This window comes from Ranitomeya imitator, chromosome 1 (genome assembly GCF_032444005.1).
Source record: "Ranitomeya imitator isolate aRanImi1 chromosome 1, aRanImi1.pri, whole genome shotgun sequence".
NCBI lineage: Eukaryota > Metazoa > Chordata > Amphibia > Anura > Dendrobatidae > Ranitomeya > Ranitomeya imitator.
This window is the reverse complement of record NC_091282.1, coordinates 994,468,978-994,485,108: the sequence shown is the minus strand read 5'-3', so window position 1 is coordinate 994,485,108 and position 16,131 is coordinate 994,468,978. Positions and strand designations below refer to the sequence as shown.

General features: G+C 44.7%; 1 protein-coding gene across 2 annotated transcripts in view; it reads left to right on the top strand.

Moving 5' to 3' along the window:
* The window catches only part of LOC138656731 (cilia- and flagella-associated protein 337-like), a 150,685-nt gene that overhangs the window by 60,513 nt on the left and 74,041 nt on the right, over positions 1-16,131 (top strand). For both annotated transcript variants that reach the window (XM_069743933.1, XM_069743934.1), the window contains exons 10-12: positions 4,368-4,608; positions 5,896-6,001; positions 6,143-6,294. In XM_069743933.1, coding sequence (XP_069600034.1) covers positions 4,368-4,608; positions 5,896-6,001; positions 6,143-6,294 — 499 coding nt within the window. The remainder of the gene's footprint in view (positions 1-4,367; positions 4,609-5,895; positions 6,002-6,142; positions 6,295-16,131) is intronic.

Here is a 16,131-nt window from a genome sequence, read left to right as displayed (position 1 = left end):
CATGGCTACAAGTCCATAATCCAGTATTAGATTGGAAATCCATGTCTGTGTCCAGCTGGGGTTGTCAGGGGGTACATGGTGATGTTCCATTTCTGTCAATTTCGTCATCCACCCCTTCTGAGGTTCCAGAGTTCTTGTCTGATTGCCGGGATGTATTTGATGAGCCCAAGTCCGGTGCCCTACCTCCGCATAGGGATTGTGATTGGGCTATCAATTTGATTCCTGGTAGTAAGTTCCCAAAAGGCCGATTGTTTAATTTATCTGTGCCTGAGCACGCCGCTATGCGCAGTTATGTGAAGGAGTCCCTGGAGAAGGGGCAGAAGGGGCATATTCGCCCGTCATCGTCGCCATTAGGAGCAGGGTTCTTTTTTGTAGCCAAGAAGGATGGTTCGCTGAGACCTTGTATAGATTACCGCCTTCTAAATAAGATCACGGTTAAATTTCAGTACCCCTTGCCGTCGTTATCTGATTTGTTTGCTCGGATTAAGGGGGCTAGTTGGTTCACCAAGATAGATCTTCGTGGTGCGTATAATCTTGTGCGAATTAAGCGAGGCGATGAATGGAAAACTGCATTTAATACGCCCGAGGGTCATTTTGAGTATCTAGTAATGCCATTCGGACTTGCCAATGCTCCATCAGTGTTTCAGTCCTTTATGCATGACATCTTCCGAGAGTACCTGGATAAATTCCTGATTGTGTACTTGGATGACATTTTGATCTTCTCGGATGATTGGGAGTCTCATGTGAAGCAGGTCAGAACGGTTTTTCAGGTCCTGCGTGCTAATTCTTTGTTTGTGAAGGGATTAAAGTGTCTCTTTGGTGTGCAGAAGGTTTCATTTTTGGGGTTCATTTTTTCCCCTTCTACTATCGAGATGGATCCTGTTAAGGTCCAAGCCATCCATGATTGGACTCAGCTGACATCTCTGAAAAGTCTGCAAAAGTTCCTGGGCTTTGCTAATTTTTATCGTCGCTTCATCTGCAATTTTTCTAGTATTGCTAAACCATTGACCGATTTGACCAAGAAGGGTGCTGATGTGGTCAATTGGTCTTCTGCTGCTGTGGAAGCTTTTCAAGAGTTGAAGCGTCGTTTTTCTTCTGCCCCTGTGTTGTGTCAACCAGATGTTTCGCTTCCGTTCCAGGTCGAGGTTGATGCTTCTGAGATTGGAGCAGGGGCTGTTTTGTCGCAAAGAGGTTCTGATTGCTAAGTGTTGAAACCGTGCGCCTTCTTTTCCAGGAAGTTTTCGCCTGCTGAGCGAAATTATGATGTGGGCAATCGAGAGTTGCTGGCCATGAAGTGGGCATTCGAGGAGTGGCGTCATTGGCTTGAAGGAGCTAAGCATCGCGTGGTGGTCTTGACTGATCATAAGAACTTGACTTATCTCGAGTCCGCCAAGCGGTTGAATCCTAGACAAGCTCGTTGGTCGTTGTTTTTTGCCCGTTTTGACTTTGTGATTTCATACCTTCTGGGCTCTAAAAATGTGAAGGCGGATGCTCTGTCTAGGAGTTTTGTGCCCGACTTTCCGGGTGTATCTGAGCCGGCGGGTATCCTCAAAGAGGGAGTAATTGTGTCTGCCATCTCCCCTGATTTGCGGCGAGTGCTGCAAAAATTTCAGGCTAATAAACCTGATCGTTGTCCAGCGGAGAAACTGTTTGTCCCTGATAGGTGGACGAATAAAGTTATCTCTGAGGTTCATTGTTCGGTCTTGGCTGGTCATCCTGGAATCTTTGGTACCAGAGAGTTAGTGGCTAGATCCTTTTGGTGGCCATCTCTGTCGCGGGATGTGCGTACTTTTGTGCAGTCCTGTGGGATTTGTGCTCGGGCTAAGCCCTGCTGTTCTCGTGCCAGTGGGTTGCTTTTGCCCTTGCCAGTCCCGAAGAGGCCTTGGACACATATCTCTATGGATTTTATTTCAGATCTTCCCGTTTCTCAAAGGATGTCAGTCATTTGGGTGGTCTGTGATCGCTTTTCTAAGATGGTCCATTTGGTACCCTTGTCTAAATTGCCTTCCTCCTCTGATTTGGTGCCATTGTTCTTCCAGCATGTGGTTCGTTTACATGGCATTCCAGAGAATATCGTTTCTGACAGAGGTTCCCAGTTTGTTTCGAGGTTTTGGCGAGCTTTTTGTGGTAGGATGGGCATTGACTTGTCTTTTTCCTCGGCTTTCCATCCTCAGACTAATGGCCAGACCGAACGAACCAATCAGACCTTGGAAACATATCTGAGATGTTTTGTTTCTGCTGATCAGGATGACTGGGTGTCCTTTTTGCCTTTGGCTGAGTTCGCCCTTAATAATCGGGCTAGCTTGGCTACCTTGGTTTCGCCATTTTTCTGCAACTCTGGGTTCCATCCTCGTTTCTCGTCAGGACAGGTTGAGTCTTCGGACTGTCCTGGTGTGGATACTGTGGTGGACAGGTTGCAGCAGATTTGGACTCAGGCAGTGGACAATTTGACCTTGTCCCAGGAGAAGGCTCAACGTTTTGCTAATCGCAGACGCTGTGTGGGTCCCCGACTTCGTGTTGGGGATCTGGTTTGGTTATCTTCTCGTCATATTCCTATGAAGGTTTCCTCTCCTAAGTTTAAACCTCGTTTCATTGGTCCGTATAGGATTTCTGAGGTTCTTAATCCTGTGTCTTTTCGTCTGACCCTTCCAGATTCTTTTTCCATACATAACGTATTCCATAGGTCATTGTTGCGGAGATACGTGGCACCTATGGTTCCTTCTGTTGACCCTCCTGCCCCGGTTTTGGTGGAGGGGGAGTTGGAGTATATTGTGGAGAAGATTTTGGATTCTCGTGTTTCAAGACGGAAACTCCAGTATCTGGTTAAGTGGAAGGGTTATGCTCAGGAAGATAATTCCTGGGTCTTTGCCTCTGATGTCCATGCTCCGGATCTTGTTCGTGCCTTTCATGTGGCTCATCCTGGTCGGCCTGGGGGCTCTGGTGAGGGTTCGGTGACCCCTCCTCAAGGGGGGGGTACTGTTGTGAATTCTGTGGCAGAGCTCCCTCCTGTGGTCACAAGTGGTACTTCGGCTGATTCTCTCTGTAAGCTTCCGTTGGTGGAGGGAAGTGCTACTGCGGCTTCTGAGTTTCCTCCCTCAGGTAATGTGGTGAGGTCGTTAGGTGCTGCTCTACTTAACTCCACCTAGTGCTTTGATCCTGGCTTCCTGTCAATGTTCCAGTATTGGACTTGTTTTCCTCCTGGATCGTTCCTGTGGCCTGCTGCTCTGCATAGCTAAGTTTTCCTTTGCTATTTTGTTTGCTTTTCTTCTGTCCAGCTTATCTATTTTTTTTGCTGGAAGCTCTGGGACGCAGAGGGTGTACCTCCGTGCCGTTAGTTCGGTACGGAGGGTCTTTTTGCCCCCTTTGCGTGGTTTTTAGGGTTTTGTGTTGACCGCAAAGTTACCTTTCCTATCCTCGCTCTGTTCAGAAAGTCGGGCCTCACTTTGCTAAATCTATTTCATCTCTACGTTTTGTCTTTTCATCTTACTCACAGTCATTATATGTGGGGGGCTGCCTTTTCCTTTGGGGTATTTCTCTGAGGCAAGGTAGGCTTATTTTCTTTCTTCAGGCTAGCTAGTTTCTCAGGCTGTGCCGAGTTGCATAGGTAGCGTTAGGCGCAATCCACGGCTGCCTCTAGTGTTGTTGGATAGGATTAGGGATTGCGGTCAACAGAGTTCCCACGTCTCAGAGCTTGTTCTACGTTTTTGGATTATTGTCAGATCACTGTATGTGCTCTGACCTCTATGTTCACTGTGGTACTGAATTGCCTAATCATAACAGTTGAGTCAACTTTAATCCGTGTCAACTGGCTGCAAGTGTGATTTAGTTATTGCCAACACCTGTTAGGTTCCACAGGTAAGTTACAGGTGCTGTTAATTACACAAATTAGAGAAGCATCACATGATTTTTCGAACAATGCCAATACTTTTGTCCACCCCCTTTTTTATGTTTGGTGTGGAATTATATCCAATTTGGCTTTAGGACAATTCTTTTTGTGTGTTTTCATTTAAGACAAATTAAATGAAGATAATAATACCAAATAATTTGTGTTTGCAATCATTTTCAGGAAGAAAATGAGTATTATCTGACAGAATTGCAGGGGTGTCAATAATTTTGGCCATGACTGTATATGTCTGTCCATCATATACCGTATCTATCTATATGTCAAAGTGTTTCAGGCTTAAGTAAAAAGGCTAAATGTATACATTGAATTCATTCATTGGAAATATGTAGCTGATACCATTTGACACAACTAGTTTTTTATGCTTTGACTGGTTTTATAGTGTATAGTTACAGCAATTGTTTTTAATTTTTTTGTTTAATTTATGGTTGGAATATTGTACTATTTGTTGTCTGTTTTGGGACAGGTTGCGTAGAAGGAACCAAAAATTTACAGAAGCGCCTTAAAGATCTTGTGGAGTCTGGCAGCATGAAAAGCAAGAGGTCTATGTTGTCCGGAAATGTTCCACCCAAGAGAAATATAAGTGATGAATCGCTGTTTAGGGTCAAACGAGGTGTCAAAACCTTTGATTTCTCAAAAGAAGCCAACATCCTGGTAACTGGAGGACTAGACAGAGTGGTTCGTATATGGAATCCATACGTACCTAGGTAGGTCCTTGCTGCTCTGAGATGAGGTCACATTCACCTGATATATGGATTTCATCATGTCCTTTATATGTCTGTAATATATAGGAAAATGAGTTGTTTCATTTGCTTATACCATGTGTATGTGAAATACGTCCCTCTGCACTAAATGTGGAAGTGTAGATCTATTCCTGTTGCAAATTAGTTATTATTACTTATTTAGGGTGGTGCACCAAAGAAAATAGATGAACACTGTAAGTCTTTCAGCAAGTGTAATTTATTTTGATCCATCAAGGGGTCAAAACAGATTTGTTCTAACTTTCAACCGAAAGGACATCTGTCTCTAGCAAGAGCTGGGTATAGGGAAATGCAGCAATGTGCAGGCCATGAGCTTCATCTATCTTTTTTGGTGCAGGAAGAAAGGGAGGCAGTGCTACACCCAGTGGCGTAACTTGAAGCTCTTGGGTCATAATACAGGAGCTCCAACGGGGCCCCCAATTATTGCAAGTCTTTAATAGCAAAGGTCTTTTCATATGGGCCAAAGGGACCTTTAGGGCCCCCTGTCTCCAGGGCACGGTTGCAATCTCTGCACCAATTATAGTTATGCCCCTGGCTAACCCAGTACTGCAGTGTCTTCATCATCACGATCTTGGGAGCTCCAGAGATTGGATCCTAACTGACCACTAAGTGATGGCATGATTGACATTATTTAACAAGTTAAGAATACAACTTTAAATAACATCCCTCTATCCTTTTCTAAGATCAGATATTTCTAAGGGCAAATATTGGCACATGTGAAGACATTACATTAGATGGAATTATTGTATAATTTACTGATAGGATTTAAGTGTTAGGTCTGCTAATTGGTGAAGAGCTAAATAAGCCAAGCTGACTTGTACACGCAGGGTCAGGTTATCTTTTTTTAAGGGTAAATCACTTTTTTTTTTCATTTCAAATTTTGTCAAAGGCTCAAAGTACCGTATGCAAAAAAGCAAAAATCTGAAAAATATGTCATGGTCAAATGTGGTTACATTCAGCACTACTATCGTGTTTTACAACAATTCATCATTTATAATTAGGAAAATAAGTAAATGAAAGAAACTGGAGGAAGAAAGAGAGAAGATAAAAATGAGGATGGTGGTAGGAAAGGGGTTAAATTTATTATTATAGGAGAAATCATGTGTCAGACATCAATGCCCTGACTTTAGGGGAATCCCTGAACTTTCTGCATGGCGTCCAGGAATGACATCTCTCTTTCCACTTTTGTAAGTTTGGTTGTATTGATCTTTGTGTCCCTCTGATGTGTTCCAGTTGGCCCACTGGGTCACTGCGTGGACACTCGTCACCTATTACCTACCTGAAGATTGGAGATGAAAACACGAAAATTTACTCGGTGTCTACGGATTGCAGTGTGATGGTAATTTTCCTTCTGTTACATTGTACACTTTATGTTGTCGATAGAACATGGACTTGGTTCGCAATAATGTTTTCTTTATATATTGACAGAAAAATAAAATGTCTAGGAATAACATATGTAATCCTGACTTTATATTTACAGGTATGGGACATAGAAAATCACACTTGTCTGATCAATGTAATACCCAAAGCAAGTCAGATCAGAGGAGATATTGCTGCATGTTACTTTTCACATCATCTCCGAGCCCTTTACATAGCAACAGATTACCTTTCTGTGCTGCAGCTGCAAGAAGCGTACGTATCCCCCCATTCTATCATTCTGCAATATACACTGATGATAGGTCTGTCATTTAGATTTTTGGTGTTTTTCTTTCTCCAAAAGGATCAGTTATCCTGGGAAATGTTGGCACATAAGCCTCACACATGAGCTTAAGTCTATATGTCTTGTCCTATGCCAAATACAACCGTGTAAAAAATAAAGCAGGTTTACTCTTCTATTTCACAAATCTCAGAAAATGGCAATAAACTCACAATGAAATGGTAAACCTGAAATAGCAAGGGTATCTGTAGATAAATATATGAAGTGTGAAAGAACCTTAGGTAGACACAGCAATCTTTGATGGGTGATTTGTAAAGGAAATCTTGAGGGTGCATGGAAAATAGGAATAAGTGGGATCCTGGATTGGCAATTTTATTTCTTCAGGAATTTCAATACAGTAGCCCGGCATCCAGAAATAAAAAATACAAACACATAAAGATGGAAAGGTCAAAAGCATGAACAAACAAAAGGAAAAATCTTTGTTATGATCTAGTCAGAAAGCTGTATAGCTTCTTACAGAAGCAGTGATTCACCACGCAGGGATCTGGGGGACTGTGTGAGGCTTCTTGCCCTGATGGCATAACGTGTATACATACTGTCTATAGTCCTAATGCTTCCTGATACTTAGGTGTTCATAACTAGTTAGTACAGAATGCTTGTTGGTGTTTTTTTTTGCCATTTTTGAGAGGAGCATATGGAAGGCAATATAGTCATCTTCAATTGTGAAAGAACCAATTGTCTGCTTAGGTCTGTCTTTTGCTATTTGATTTTGTGGCAAATTTTAACCAGGGATTCAAGCTTCAGGAGGCTAATTTGCATATTCCAAGTGCCTTCTGGGAGAAGCGAAGTCTCCCTAAGCTAGAAGATCGTTGGGTACAGCCGGGACCAGCTGCTTCGAAAGCATCACCAAACCAGGGATTCAAGCTTCAGGAGGCTAATTTGCATATTCCAGGTGCCTTCTGGGAGAAGCGAAGTCTCCCTAAGCTAGAAGATCGTTGGGTACAGCCGGGACCAGCTGCTTCGAAAGCATCACCAAACCAGGGATTCAAGCTTCAGGAGGCTAATTTGCATATTCCAGGTGCCTTCTGGGAGAAGCAAAGTCTCCCTAAGCTAGAAGATCGTTGGGTACAGCCGGGACCAGCTGCTTCGAAAGCACACAGCAACAAGTGACAGCAAAAAGTACAGCCAAGAAGCAACGAAGAGTGGTGGTGGTGGGAGACTCACTACTGAGAGGCACAGAAGCAGCCATCTGCAGACCGGACATAACTGCAAGAGAAGTATGCTGCCTTCCAGGTGCGATGATCAAGGATGTGACCGATAGGATACCAAAGCTCTTCAGCTCCAAGGACGTCCACCCATTTCTTCTGATACATGTTGGCACCAATGACACGGCAAGGAAGGACCTACCGACAATCTGCAAGGACTTTGAAGAGTTGGGGAAGAAAGTAAAGGAACTGGATGCACAGGTAGTTTTTTCTTCTATCCTTCCAGTAGATGGGCATGGCACCAGGAGATGGAACAGGATCCTTGATGCAAACAACTGGCTAAGACGATGGTGCAGACAACAAGGATTTGGATTCCTGGACCACGGTGTGAATTACTGGTATGATGGACTCCTCGCCAGAGACGGACTACACCTCAACAAACCTGGGAAACACACATTCGCCAGAAGACTCGCTACACTCATCAGGAGGGCGTTAAACTAGAAGAAGAGGGGACGGGAAGAAAAACATTAGACTCGAACAAAGACGACCCAGGAAAACATACTCAGAAGGGAGGTAAGAACATTTCTAAAACAATCCACAGTGAGGAGATTGGAACAAAACAAAATCCTCTAAACTGCATGCTCGCAAACGCCAGAAGCCTGACAAACAAGATGGAAGAACTAGAAGCAGAAATATCTACAGGTAACTTTGACATAGTGGGAATAACCGAGACATGGTTAGATGAAAGCTATGACTGGGCAGTTAACTTACAGGGTTACAGTCTGTTTAGAAAGGATCGTAAAAATCGGAGAGGAGGAGGGGTTTGTCTCTATGTAAAGTCTTGTCTAAAGTCCACTTTAAGGGAGGATATTAGCGAAGGGAATGAGGATGTCGAGTCCATATGGGTTGAAATTCATGGAGGGAAAAATGGTAACAAAATTCTCATTGGGGTCTGTTACAAACCCCCAAATATAACAGAAAGCATGGAAAGTCTACTTCTAAAGCAGATAGATGAAGCTGCAACCCATAATGAGGTCCTGGTTATGGGGGACTTTAACTACCCGGATATTAACTGGGAAACAGAAACCTGTGAAACCCATAAAGGCAACAGGTTTCTGCTAATAACCAAGAAAAATTATCTTTCACAATTGGTGCAGAATCCAACCAGAGGAGCAGCACTTTTAGACCTAATACTATCTAATAGACCTGACAGAATAACAAATCTGCAGGTGGTTGGGCATTTAGGAAATAGCGACCACAATATTGTGCAGTTTCACCTGTCTTTCACTAGGGGGACTTGTCAGGGAGTCACAAAAACATTGAACTTTAGGAAGGCAAAGTTTGAACAGCTTAGAGATGCCCTTAATCTGGTAGACTGGGACAATATCCTCAGAAATGAGAATACAGATAATAAATGGGAAATGTTTAAGAACATCCTAAATAGGCAGTGTAAGCGGTTTATACCTTGTGGGAATAAAAGGACTAGAAATAGGAAAAACCCAATGTGGCTAAACAAAGAAGTAAGACAGGCAATTAACAGTAAAAAGAAAGCATTTGCACTACTAAAGCAGGATGGCACCATTGAAGCTCTAAAAAACTATAGGGAGAAAAATACTTTATCTAAAAAACTAATTAAAGCTGCCAAAAAGGAAACAGAGAAGCACATTGCTAAGGAGAGTAAAACTAATCCCAAACTGTTCTTCAACTATATCAATAGTAAAAGAATAAAAACTGAAAATGTAGGCCCCTTAAAAAATAGTGAGGAAAGAATGGTTGTAGATGACGAGGAAAAAGCTAACATATTAAACACCTTCTTCTCCACGGTATTCACGGTGGAAAATGAAATGCTAGGTGAAATCCCAAGAAACAATGAAAACCCTATATTAAGAGTCACCAATCTAACCCAAGAAGAGGTGCGAAACCGGCTAAATAAGATTAAAATAGATAAATCTCCGGGTCCGGATGGCATACACCCACGAGTACTAAGAGAACTAAGTAATGTAATAGATAAACCATTATTTCTTATTTTTAGTGACTCTATAGCGACAGGGTCTGTTCCGCAGGACTGGCGCATAGCAAATGTGGTGCCAATATTCAAAAAGGGCTCTAAAAGTGAACCTGGAAATTATAGGCCAGTAAGTCTAACCTCTATTGTTGGTAAAATATTTGAAGGGTTTCTGAGGGATGTTATTCTGGATTATCTCAATGAGCATAACTGTTTAACTCCATATCAGCATGGGTTTATGAGAAATCGCTCCTGTCAAACCAATCTAATCAGTTTTTATGAAGAGGTAAGCTATAGACTGGACCACGGTGAGTCATTGGACGTGGTATATCTCGATTTTTCCAAAGCGTTTGATACCGTGCCGCACAAGAGGTTGGTACACAAAATGAGAATGCTTGGTCTGGGGGAAAATGTGTGTAAATGGGTTAGTAACTGGCTTAGTGATAGAAAGCAGAGGGTGGTTATAAATGGTATAGTCTCTAACTGGGTCGCTGTGACCAGTGGGGTACCGCAGGGGTCAGTATTGGGACCTGTTCTCTTCAACATATTCATTAATGATCTGGTAGAAGGTTTACACAGTAAAATATCGATATTTGCAGATGATACAAAACTATGTAAAGCAGTTAATACAAGAGAAGATAGTATTCTGCTACAGATGGATCTGGATAAGTTGGAAACTTGGGCTGAAAGGTGGCAGATGAGGTTTAACAATGATAAATGTAAGGTTATACACATGGGAAGAGGGAATCAATATCACCATTACACACTGAACGGGAAACCACTGGGTAAATCTGACAGGGAGAAGGACTTGGGGATCCTAGTTAATGATAAACTTACCTGGAGCAGCCAGTGCCAGGCAGCAGCTGCCAAGGCAAACAGGATCATGGGGTGCATTAAAAGAGGTCTGGATACACATGATGAGAGCATTATACTGCCTCTGTACAAATCCCTAGTTAGACCGCACATGGAGTACTGTGTCCAGTTTTGGGCACCGGTGCTCAGGAAGGATATAATGGAACTAGAGAGAGTACAAAGGAGGGCAACAAAATTAATAAAGGGGATGGGAGAACTACAATACCCAGATAGATTAGCGAAATTAGGATTATTTAGTCTAGAAAAAAGACGACTGAGGGGCGATCTAATAACCATGTATAAGTATATAAGGGGACAATACAAATATCTCGCTGAGGATCTGTTTATACCAAGGAAGGTGACGGGCACAAGGGGGCATTCTTTGCGTCTGGAGGAGAGAAGGTTTTTCCACCAACATAGAAGAGGATTCTTTACTGTTAGGGCAGTGAGAATCTGGAATTGCTTGCCTGAGGAGGTGGTGATGGCGAACTCAGTCGAGGGGTTCAAGAGAGGCCTGGATGTCTTCCTGGAGCAGAACAATATTGTATCATACAATTATTAGGTTCTGTAGAAGGACGTAGATCTGGGGATTTATTATGATGGAATATAGGCTGAACTGGATGGACAAATGTCTTTTTTCGGCCTTACTAACTATGTTACTATGTTACTATGTTACTATGTTATGTCTTTAGGTACAGTACCTGTCAAAAGTTTGTACACATCGGTTCGTACAATGGGTTTCCTTGTTCATATTGGAATATAGACATTGTAAATTCAGATTGAGGTCACAGGAAACCATATGGAAACAAGGAGTGATGAATCATGTGTCAAACAAACCAGAATATGTGTTAATCTTAGATTTCTCCAAGCTACACATTTTACTCTGATAGCACCTATACATACCTTTAGCATTCTGTCAAGAAGCTTCATAAGATAGCCACCTGGAATGGCTTTCCAACAGTCTTAAAGGGATTCCCCGAGGTGCTGATTAGTGATGAGCGCAAGTGCTCGTTACTAGGTGTCTAACAGCCGCAAAACATGCGGCCGCAGGGACTCGAACATGTCACTCGAGTGCCCACGATACTCGGTGCACACCTGAGCACCCTAGCCAAACTCAAGTAACGAGCACTTGCGCTCATCATTAGTGCTGAAGACTTGTTGACTACTTTGGTTCGCTCTGCAGTCCCGTTCATCGAAAATATATTAATTTAGTTGAGGCTTGATGATTGTGGATCCATTTCAGTTGACACAGAACTCCTTCTTCGTCACAATCGTTACATAGCCTGTAGGTGTGTTTTGGGTCTATGTCCTATTGCAACACAGAAGATGATCCCACAAAGATGCAATGGCACGTCATTGCAAAATGCTGTTGTCTCAATGCCCTGTAACTGCGTGTTGAAATTGGAATAAAATCACCAACATTGTCACCAGCAAAATACCACCCCAACTAACACGCTCCCCCTCCGTGTTTCACATGTAGAATTCACACTGTCAACTTTTATGGATCTCAAAAAGACCTGGCAGTTGGTACCACAAATCTCAAATTTTGACTCCTCTGATCACAGGACAGTTATCCACAGATGCAATGTCCAGTTCTTGTGTTGCTTGGCCCAAACAACTCTCTACTTGTTTGCAGTTCTCAGTAGTGGCCTTTGGACAGTTGGTTTTAACTATTTGATGTCTGTACATTATTTATGAGGGCTCGTATCTGAAGTGTTGTCAACTTGCATTTTCTGAGGCTCATAATGATGGTGAACTAATCATTATCAGCAGGGGTAATCTGGTTGCATGAACATACACACCCTTAAACTAATACTTTGTTGCAGTACCCCTTGATTTTATGACAATATTCAGTCTTTTTGGGTAGAGGTTTATCAGCATGGCACATCTAGAATTTTCTGTCTTTTCCCATTATTCCTTGCAGTAGCTCTCCAAATCTGTCAGATTGTAGTGTTATCTTCTATGTACAGCCCTCTTCAGATTTTCAATTGGATTCAGGTCTTGGGGTGCAGCTGAGCCATTTAGAAACCTTTATCTGCTTCTAGTTAGTCCATTTTTGTTGATTTTGAAGTATGCTTAAGGTCATTGTCGATTGTAAAGGTGAAATTCTTATTCATCTTCAGCTTTTTAGCAGAGGCTTGAAGACTTTGTTGCAAGATTGACTGATATTTGGAACTGTTCATACTTCCCACCACCTTGACTGAACCCATAGTTTGAGCTGTCAAAATACACCTCCAAATCATAATGCTGCCTCCACCATGCTTCACTTTGGGTATTGTGTTCTTTTGGTGATGTGCAGTTATCTTTGTGCAAAAAGTTCAACCTTGGTCTTGTCAGACGATTACACATTTTCCCACATGCTTTTTGCAGACTTGATGTAGATTTTGGCAAAACATCCTGAATTGATGTTTTTTTTGTAAGAAAAGGATTTCATCTTGCCATCCTACCCCATAGGTCAGACATGTGAAGAATATGGGAGATTTTTATCACATGTTATACTTACAAGTACTTGTCATAAAATCCTGCAGCTTCTTTAATGTTACTGGAGGTCTCTTGGCAGCCTCCTAGACAAATTTTCATCTATTTTTGGAAGGATATCCAGTTCTAGTTAATGTCACTTGTGACGACACAGCATTTAATCTTAATTATTCAGACATCTACTTACTCTGTTGCCTCATTGGGGGACACAGGACCATGGTTGTTATGCTGCTGTCCACTAGGAAGCGACACTATGCATAATCTGAAAAAGATTAACTGTGGCTCCTCCTCTGCAGTATACACCCCTGGACGGCGTCAGCCTTCTCCAGTTTTTGCTTAGTGTCGCATAGGAGGCACACCTAAGATTTTTTACTCCGTTTTTTCCTACGGATTACAGATGAAGAAAAGTGGGTCTCCTGTGAGACTCCTGACATAGCTCCTTCCTCGGCCCCCTATTACGGGGCACCCGGTTGAAGTCGAGATGGCTATTCCCTATGTCGCTCCTTCCCCAGTCCCTCGGGTGCTGGTTCAAAGTCGAGAACCCCCCTCCTTCCCCAATTCCTTTTGGTTTATGGGTTGAGGTCGAGGCAAGGATGAAGCCCCCTGAAGGTCATAGCAGCACCCTCCCTAATCCCCCTCTGGGGGCATTAGGTTGAGACGCCTCAGGTAGGGCCTGTACAGGCAGCACTCTGCAGCTCCTAGTAATTGGCCAGCACACTGCGCCTGCATCCAGGGACCCCAGCCCAGCTGCAGGCTCCTGTCGGGGCCGGGGGGAGTGCAGGCAGGCATGGCACAATAGAGACACAGGGCTCCCTGCGCCCTGTATCTGCGGCAGCACCAGCTCTATGCTGCCTCAGGGGGACCTCTCACAGGGCCCCCCTTCCACTTATAGCCCCATCGCTATCCTGCCTTCTAATCCGGGGGGGTCCGGTTCAGATCCGACCCCCTCCCGGACTTCCGCGCCAGCTTGGAGCTTTTCTGGGCATCAGGCATCTAATTTAGGCCGCAGCTTCGGCCTAGCTGAAGCTGCCACCTCCTCTCCACCCCCCGGATGACAAATATGACACTCTACAGTGTCACAGAGGGGGCGGATTGAGACAGAAAGGGCACGCTTTTACACAGCTTTGCCGCCTTTTTTCCTCAGCTCTCCGCCCCCTTCTCTCCCTGCCTCTTCTCCTTGGCTGCCATTTCTACTGCAGTGAGGGTTAACCCTGCATCTCCCGGTCAGCAGGACCAGGACCAGGCCAGCCAGTCTCCGGGGGGCACAGGACTGTGGTTCTTCGGCACTGGACCTAGGAGCAAACTGGTGGGGTAAGATCACAGCTGGGTTGTTTTACTCGGCTGTGAATCCATTTTCTCTATAAGGCTCCTCTATAAGGTTCCTCTGCATAGCTACCCCTGTGAGGTGCTAGCCAGCCCTTTTGCACTCTGTGCACTATGCCGGGCTCAAGGTCCAAGAGAACCAGGCAGGACTGCTATTATGGATTCTGCACAGCCTGCGGGACCGCTCTCCCCAGCGGCAACACATACCCGCACTGCTAGGGCTGCACTCAGACTACTGTGTCAGAGCCCCAAGAGGTTCCTACTAATGCCTCAGTGTCTAATGCCACGCCGGAATGGATCACTCAGATGTCGCAATCTATGACGCAGTCTATAGATAACTTAACCTCCACATTGCTTCAGGCTCTGCAGAGTCATGCCTCGGCTATGACCGCTACCCAGCAAAGGGAGAGCTTGACTCAGGGACAGGACGACCCTGGCACATCCACATCTAGGTCAGGCGCAAGTGGATCCACAGGTCACGTTCATCTGCGTCATCCCATAGCATACGGTCATCCCCTTCTAGGGAGAGACACCGTAGTTCCAGGTCATCTAGACCGTCCCCTTCCAGGGACGGACAATGCAGATCTCTGCAATCCCCAACCAGAGAAGGCCTCTGCCCAAGCTCACCCAGCAGGGGACGCCTCAGTGATACACTGGATTCGGAAGGCATCTGTGACTCCGACTCAGACAAGGAAACAGAGGGGTCCCTGATCTCAATCCCTCCTAGCAATACAGCGCTAGTTGAGGACTTAATCTCTTCCATCCATCGGGGACTGGACATTTCTGATCCGCCACCAGAGGCCCCAGAACACAAGATTTCCTTTGAAGGACCTCTGAAGCCACCTAAGTTTTTCTCTAACCACCCAGAGTTTAAGGCGATCCTTAAAAAGCAGCTTTCACAGCCTGAGAAAAAATTAGCTAATTGCAAATATCTGGAGGCTAGGTACCCCTTCCCACAGAAGGATACCAAGGAATGGACAGACCCACCCGAAGTGGACCCCCCCAGTCTCTAGACTAGCAGCACAGACCCTCCTTTCACTGCCAGATAGCTAAACCCTCAGGGATGCAGCAGACTGGCAGGTTGAACGCATGGCTCGTTCAATTTTCGAGGCTGCAGGGGCATCCTTGGCTCCTGCGTTCGCTTCAGTTTGGGCTGCCATGGCCATTCTGGCCTGGGCCAAAAATTTACAAGCTGGCCTCCAAGCATCCGCTCCTGAGCTGTCGGACCAAGCGGTTCAAATACCAGTCGTAGCAGATTACATGCTTCATGCAGCTCTGGATTCAGCAAAGGGTGTAGCGGGGATAGCATCAAATGCCATCACAATTCGGCGTATCCTCTGGCTGCGGGAATGGAATGCGGATGCAGCCTCAAAGAAGTCCCTTATGCACCTCCCCTACCTCAGTGGGTGACTTTTTGGTGAACAGTTGGACACGATGATATCCAACGACACCGGGGGTAAGAGTACCTCTCTTCCCCAACTGAAACCTAAACGCACTTACAAGAAGCGTAACCAAACTCGATTCTGATCCTTTCGGAATTCTTCGGGCTGGTCCGTCTCGCGTCTAGCACAAAATCGTAACCGTTCCCCATGCAGGGACAACTCACGGTCGATGCAAAGGTCGGACAAGATCTGGCAGTCAAAAGCAGCGCAGTCTAAGCCCAGAGGAGGAAAATCTCAGACTTTCTCCTCATCATGACTCACAGACTCCAGAAGACACCACACCCGTAGGCGGCCGACTTTTGCTCTTTCATCCAGTCTGGCTGCCTATTACAGAAGAGAGGTGGGTCAGGGAACTAGTGTCTTCCGGATACAAGATAAAGTTCACCTCCAACCCACCGGACAGATTCTTCCTTTCTGTCCCCCCAAAACCACCAGACAAGGCTCGTGCCTTCCGACAAGCGGTCTCCTCGCTTCTTCAAGCAGAAGTCATAGTACCGGTCCCCACGG